This window comes from Protomyctophum bolini (assembly GCF_963924005.1).
Source record: "Protomyctophum bolini genome assembly, chromosome: 7".
NCBI lineage: Eukaryota > Metazoa > Chordata > Actinopteri > Myctophiformes > Myctophidae > Protomyctophum > Protomyctophum bolini.
In genome coordinates this window covers 395001-402564 of record NC_137868.1, presented here as the reverse complement: position 1 = coordinate 402564, position 7564 = coordinate 395001, and the positions used below count along the sequence as shown (strand labels likewise).

Here is a 7564-nt window from a genome sequence, read left to right as displayed (position 1 = left end):
GTTTTTGTCATTTCGTCATTTTTTTCAAATCCTCAATAATGATGAAAAACGGCGCGCCGTATGCCGTACGATATGGGACTTTGAAATGTTATATAGTTTCTGAGTTATTTAACTTAAACGCCCAATGCATTCTGTATGGCAATATGCTACTATTTTTACAGACAGTCAGTGACAGACAGAAATTAAATAAATACAACAGGTACTACTACTGCATGTATGAGTGTTGTATGTTTGTCCTGTTATTGTCTTGTATTTATTGTTAATGGCAGAGCTGTGTTACTGATACAAGACTTTTACATTAGTAGAAATCTACTAATCAAATGATTCCCGAGCGCACGCTGCGGCTCACCGCTCCAAGAGATGGGGGTCAAATGCGGAGAACAAATTTCACTGCGGTAACGTGTGTGACAAATCGTATGACTTTGACTTTGTTTCAATGTTTTTTACTGGTTAAATAAGGTTAAATAACATAAAAAAAACTGTGAATGCACTCCCCAAATTCATCAGTCGCCCAAACCTGCCATGAAAACCATTTAAATGTGTATACACATAATATAACTTAGATAGACAGATACAACTTTATTTAAATATAGACAAGAGACAAAATAAAAGTTCACCAATATATTTATTAATTTCTGGTGCCTCCTAGTGGCTGCACGACGCTTGTGAGTTTTTTTTTTTTTAAATCACAAAAATATATAATTTCACTGTAAAAACATATACAAACACCTTTATGCAGTTAATACTGACACATCAAATTTATTTTAACGTATGTTAAATACATTTATATATCTGCTCTCGGGTAGAAACCAGCTATGTCCAAAATAATAACTTTTCGGGGAATTAAACATTAAAATAAAAATAAAAAATCACACCGGTGAACTGAGACAGTTGCACCACTCAAAAACACTCAACACTGCCTCACACTGACTTTATAAATGGTCAGATACTTAATGTTGTTCTTATATTATATCATTACATTTATGGCACATGAATGGACACTTTAAAATACTGGACACTTTAAAATTCCCTTATGAATACTGTTAACCAATTTAGACCTGAGGACGATTCTACGTCTATAAGTCTATAAGTCTTCTAAATCCTAACAGTTCTCTGAAAAACATGTTTCTATGTCATGTCAAGGATCCCAAAAATGATAAAATAAAGGCATGTATGTAAATGACATGTTTTACATATAAAGTAATGTATGGACTGAAATGACATGTTTTACATATAAAGTAATGGACTGAAATGACATGTTTTACATATAAAGTAATGGACTGAAATGACATGTTTTACATATAAAGTAATGCAGTAAGAAAATGTTTCAATAAACAAAAATCTTTGGTTTCTTTATCAGCGGTTTGTTTACATAGTGTAATATTATAAAACAAATAAACTCACTTTCTTAAACAAAATAATTGTGTATCAAAAAATGCAAACATTGAACAGACAAATGGAGATGACATATTTGAGTATAATTGGATCAGGCAAGCCGGAAGTTATTTTAGTGGACGGGAAGAGGACGGTAAACGGAACAGACGTATGTAAAGCCATCTGATCAAAACCACGGAGAGCTTCCTAGATTGGCGAGCCTTTCTTTCTGAGCGCTAAACAAGGCAAGTGAAAGGCAGCGCGAACAGCAAGGAGTACATTGCAGAAGGAGAGGCCAACAACCCCCCATAAAAAAGAAAAAGAAAATCTGAATGTATTTTCTTCGCTTGATATCAATGAAAAAGCACCAGGACTGAACACACGTCGTCACAATCAGTCGGTTGGAGTGAGTAGGTCTCAGCGCTGTGGGCTTGGAGATCCGTTTCTGACGAGCTTTCTGATCTAAATAAAATACAATACTGACGCTGGGCTTTTCACGATTATTAAAAGAATAGCAGATCTACAAGCTCGTAGCGCGCCACCAGTTAAAACACCAAAAGGGGTTCCCGCCCAGAATGTGTTTTAACATTGATTTTACAATATAAATTGGGGTCCCAGAGATAGAAATGCCATTAGACGGGGGTCCGTAGACTAATGCATGTCAAACTGGGGGTCCATGGGCTGAGTCAGTGGTTCCCAAACTTTTTCATGTCAAGGACCCCCAAATAGACACCAATTCTGCAGTCAATGTGTTGATTGGTTAAATCACAGTGAGGGGTGGGGCTTCAGTGATCGTCCAATCGGCTCTTCTTGAAAGGCGTCACCGTGTCCAGAAGTTTACGCAATCGTTTACGAGTTTCTTTCAGTTTACACTCGTTGGTGTTAGGTAGAGTCAGTTTACACACGGTCACTGCGATTGGTCCTGCTGAGGCTGCCACGCCCACTGAGGCCACGCCCACCTGGACAATGTTATGCTCCGCCCCCATGCTGTTCTCTGACCCCGCCTCCTCCTCAGTCTGAGGCTCCGCCCCCTTAGAGTGGTTCTGAAGCCCCGCCTCCTTCTCCACTTCCTTGATGGGGCTAAGCTCCGCCTCCTCAGGAGGGCTAAGCTCCGCCTCCTCAGGAGGGTTAAGCTCCGCCTCCTCAGCAGGGCTAAGCTCTGCATCCTCAGCAGGGCTCTGAAGCTCCGCCTCCTTGGCAGGGCTAAGCTCCGCCTCCTCAGCAGGGCTAAGCTCCGCCTCCTCAGCAGGGCTCTGAAGCTCCACCTCCTCAGCAGGGCTAAGCTCCGCCTTCTCAGCAGGGCTAAGCTCCGCCTCCTCAGCAGGGCTCTGAAGCTCCACCTCCTCAGCAGGGTTAAGCTCCGCCTTCTCAGCAGGGCTAAGCTCCGCCTCCTCAGCAGGGCTCTGAAGCTCCACCTCCTCAGCAGGGCTAAGCTCCGCCTCCTCAGCAGGGCTCTGAAGCTCCACCTCCTCAGCAGGGTTAAGCTCCGCCTCCTCAGAAGGACTAAGCTCCGCCTCCTTGGCAGGGCTAAGCTCTGCCTCCTCAGCAGCTCTCTGAAGCTCCGCCTCCTCAGCAGGGTTAATAATAATAATATTATAAGCAGGTCTAAGCTCCGCCTCCTTGGCAGGGTTAATCTCCGCCTCCTCGGCAGGGCTCTGAAGCTCCGCCTCCTTGGCAGGGTTAAGCTCCACCTCATTGACAGGGCTAAGCTCCGCCTCTTCAGCAGGGTTAAGCTCCGCCTCCTCAGCAGGGTTAAGCTCCGCCTCCTCAGCAGGGTTAAGCTCCGCCTCCTCAGCAGGGTTAAGCTCCGCCTCCTCAGCAGGGTTAAGCCCCGCCTCCTCAGCAGGGCTAAGCTCTGCGTCCTTGGCAGGGTTAAGCTCCGCCTCCTTGGCAGGGTTAAGCTCCGCCTCCTTGGCAGGGCTATGCCCCGCCCTCTTGGCGGGGCTCTGAAGCAGAGAAGGATGAAGGTTGAAGCGGAACGTCTGAACCAGTTTGACCCGAAACACTTCCTGGATCTGCAGCGATGTCACTTCCTGTTAAACATAATATAAATATAGCTTATGACCTTGGGATACATCACTGAGGATACGTCCCATGTGACCTTGGGATACATCACTGAGGATACGTCCCATGTGACCTTGGGATACATCACTGAGGATACGTCCCATGTGACCTTGGGATACATCACTGAGGATACGTCCCATGTGACCTTGGGATACATCACTGAGGATACGTCCCATGTGACCTTGGGATACATCACTGAGGATACGTCCCATGTGACCTTGGGATACATCACTGAGGATACGTGTACATGTTGTAATGGGTGTCTATGTGTGTGTAGTTTAGTTGTGTACATGTTGTAATGGGTGTCTATGTGTGTGTAGTTTAGTTGTGTACATGTTGTAATGGGTGTCTATGTGTGTGTAGTTTAGTTGTGTACATGTTGTAATGGGTGTCTATGTGTGTGTAGTTTAGTTGTGTACATGTTGTAATGGGTGTCTATGTGTGTGTAGTTTAGTTGTGTACATGTTGTAATGGGTGTCTATGTGTGTGTAGTTTAGTTGTGTACATGTTGTAATGGGTGTCTATGTGTGTGTAGTTTAGTTGTGTACATGTTGTAATGGGTGTCTATGTGTGTGTAGTTTAGTTGTGTACATGTTGTAATGGGTGTCTATGTGTGTGTAGTTTAGTTGTGTACATGTTGTAATGGGTGTCTATGTGTGTGTAGTTTAGTTGTGTACATGTTGTAATGGGTGTCTATGTGTGTGTAGTTTAGTTGTGTACATGTTGTAATGGGTGTCTATGTGTGTGTAGTTTAGTTGTGTACATGTTGTAATGGGTGTCTATGTGTGTGTAGTTTAGTTGTGTACATGTTGTAATGGGTGTCTATGTGTGTGTAGTTTAGTTGTGTACATGTTGTAATGGGTGTCTATGTGTGTGTAGTTTAGTTGTGTACATGTTGTAATGGGTGTCTATGTGTGTGTAGTTTAGTTGTGTACATGTTGTAATGGGTGTCTATGTGTGTGTAGTTTAGTTGTGTACATGTTGTAATGGGTGTCTATGTGTGTGTAGTTTAGTTGTGTACATGTTGTAATGGGTGTCTTTGTGTTACCTGTGAGTCAAACAGAGTCCACACATCAGAGACGAACTCTGCGGCCGTCCTGTAGGGAGGAGAACGATGCAGAGACAGACGATGCTGCAGACGACGGAGCTGCTGGCACATCTAGGGTTAATAATACATGATGTACATTACATTACTACTATTACTACTATATAATCACTATGCAGAGAGAGACCATGCAGCTGCTGGAACATCTAGGGTTAATAATACATGATGTACATTACATTACTACTATTACTACTATATAACCACTATGCAGAGAGAGACCATGCAGCTGCTGGAACATCTAGGGTTAATAATACATAATATGCATTACATTACTACTAATACACTACATTACACATTATATAAACACTATGTAGAGACAGAGCTGCTGAAACACCTAGAATATATATATATATATATATATATACATACATGTTATAGAGCGTCACATTCCCTCCCCCTTTCAGAACGACGAGTGGCCCAGACATTTTGTTGCGTAAATTAGCTCAGTTAAATGTGAACCCCTTTATAATAAAAATTGTATTTTTCTTTTCTCTCCAGTAGACCACAGAGGGTGAGATTTAACTCGGTGCTCTCAGAGGAGACACTGTGTAGTACAGGGGTGCCTCAAGGAACAGTCAGTCCCTCTTTTCTGTTTACCTTGTACACGGACAACTGTGTCAGCTCACAACCAAATCAATTTGTTATCAAGTTCTCCGATGACACGTGATACTTAGTCTGCTCAAGAGCGATAATAACATCCTCAGCCATACAGAGGGAGTAAACAAGTTTATAGAGTGGTGTGATCTACACCATCTGAAAATAAATGTAAACAAAACAGAGGAGGTCATAGTGGACCCCAGGTCCATATGAGACCACAGTATGATTAGTGTCCATGACCATAACATCAAACAGGTCCCCTCGTATAAGTATCTGGGAGTACAGATCGATGAGGACCTGAGCTGGCACACGCATGTTCCAACACTGTGTTCTAAGATACACCAACGTCTACACTTTCTCATGTTCCAACACTGTGTTCTAAGATACACCAACGCCTACACTTTCTCATGTTCCAACACTGTGTTCTAAGATACACCAACGCCTACACTTTCTCATGTTCCAACACTGTGTTCTAAGATACACCAACGCCTACACTTTCTCATGTTCCAACACTGTGTTCTAAGATACACCAACGCCTACACTTTCTCATGTTCCAACACTGTGTTCTAAGATACACCAACGCCTACACTTTCTCATGTTCCAACACTGTGTTCTAAGATACACCAACGCCTACACTTTCTCATGTTCCAACACTGTGTTCTAAGATACACCAACGTCTACACTTTCTCAGAAGACTGAGGCCCTCATTTATCAATCGAGTGTAAAATCTGCCACAGATTGGAGTGCAGGTTTCGTAGTACACCCACGTCGCCACGGCATTTATAAAGTGATCGCAAACAGCTGATCCTTCCTTAATTTCGTCCTGACGTTAATAAATGTGACGGCTGAAATCTATCTGGCACGCCCTATGAAATCAAGCCTCGCCCTCGTTTTTGCGACATGAACAATCACAATACGACGGCTGGTAAGTTTGGTAACCAGGGTTACAGGAAAAAATACGTTTCTCCCGTGCCTTGCTGCCCACACCCCCCTCTCGACACACACACACACACACACACACACACACACACACACAAACAGACGCACACGCAACTTGCAAGCCGAACTAACTGGTGTCTTGTTAAATAAATAACGAACACCTGCATGAATTAAATAAAGTTGTAGGCCTACCCTGTCTATTTCCCTCTCACCTCGCTGGCTCGCTTGCCTTGATGTCATGTCCACGCATGCACGCATATACAATTATACATGACACATCGACATCGCATCGCCATGAATGGAATTAGGCTGGCCTATATTAATTTTACCCATTCGTGCGCAGTGCACGGCGAAGACTGCGCACTGCTGTGATATTAAAGTCCTGTAGGTGACTGCCGACATGATAGCCTAGCTCTCTCATGCAGCATGAGAGAGGCTATCATGTCGTCAAGGCAGTCATAATCAACGTTTATGTATGTGATTTCTGATTTGATCATTGATGAACGAATCATAAACATATGGATGAAGGCTTGCCGCTTGCATGTGTGCTGGTCGCCGCGGTCCCGTCCTCCCGAGCCCCGAAAATGATCTCGCTTTTATCTGAACTGTCAAAACTGTCAAAACCTGTCTAAGCACTTTTTTAAATGGTGAATGATTAAGCCCCTTACGCCTATAGCCTGCTAGTACTTACTACAAATAGGCAAGCTGTATGCTTGTCATTGTCAGTTGGAAATAAAGGCGTGCAGTCCATTTATGCCTTTTTTTTAAAAATAATATCATAATCACATATGCCGCATCACTGCATGCGCGTCTCTCATGCAGCATGAGAGAGGCTATCATGTCGCCAAGGCAGTCATAATCAACGTTTATGAAGTGATTTGATCATTGACGAACGAATCATAAACATATATGGATGAAGGCTTGCCGCGGCTAGCTGGTATGTGTTGGCGACGCACGCCGCGGTCCCGTCCTCCCTCCCGACCCCCGAAAATGATCTCGCTTTTATCTGAACTGTCAAAGCACTTATTTAAATGGTGAATGATTAAGCCCCTTACGCCTATAGCCTGCTAGTAGGCTACTTACTACAACTAGGCAAGCTGTATGCATGTCATTGTCACTTGGAAATAAAGGCGTGCAGTCCATGTATGCCTTTTTTTAAATAATATCATAATCGCATATGCCGCATCACCGCGTCCGCATGCACTCCAAAATCATCTCACAAGTGTGCTCGCATAACAAGGCCAGTAAAGCAGTGTTTGATTAAGCACAAACTAATACATTGTAAACATGTTATATTGTTTTTAATTGCGCGATTTTAATTACTTGTAAAGTTGGAAATCTCTCTTTTGTTTTTTACATACACATACCGTTTTATATTAACATTTTAGGAGTGAAAACATATGTTTAGATGCCTGTGACAGTGTCAGCAGTTCAGACAAGGCTGCTCCGCTTGTGTACGACAGAAAAACAGCCAAGGAAAAAGCG

The 7564-nt window shown here is 43.2% G+C and overlaps 1 protein-coding gene across 1 annotated transcript in view; it reads right to left on the bottom strand.

The window, feature by feature from the left end:
- Positions 1-606: 606 nt before the first annotated feature.
- LOC308318244 (uncharacterized protein) overlaps positions 607-7564 on the bottom strand; it is a 39936-nt gene continuing 32978 nt past the window's right edge. The window contains exons 16-17 of the mRNA XM_080767716.1: positions 4487-4597; positions 607-3407 (exon numbers count right to left, since the gene is read on the bottom strand). Coding sequence (XP_080623842.1) covers positions 2160-3407; positions 4487-4597 — 1359 coding nt within the window. The 3' untranslated portion in view covers positions 607-2159. The remainder of the gene's footprint in view (positions 3408-4486; positions 4598-7564) is intronic.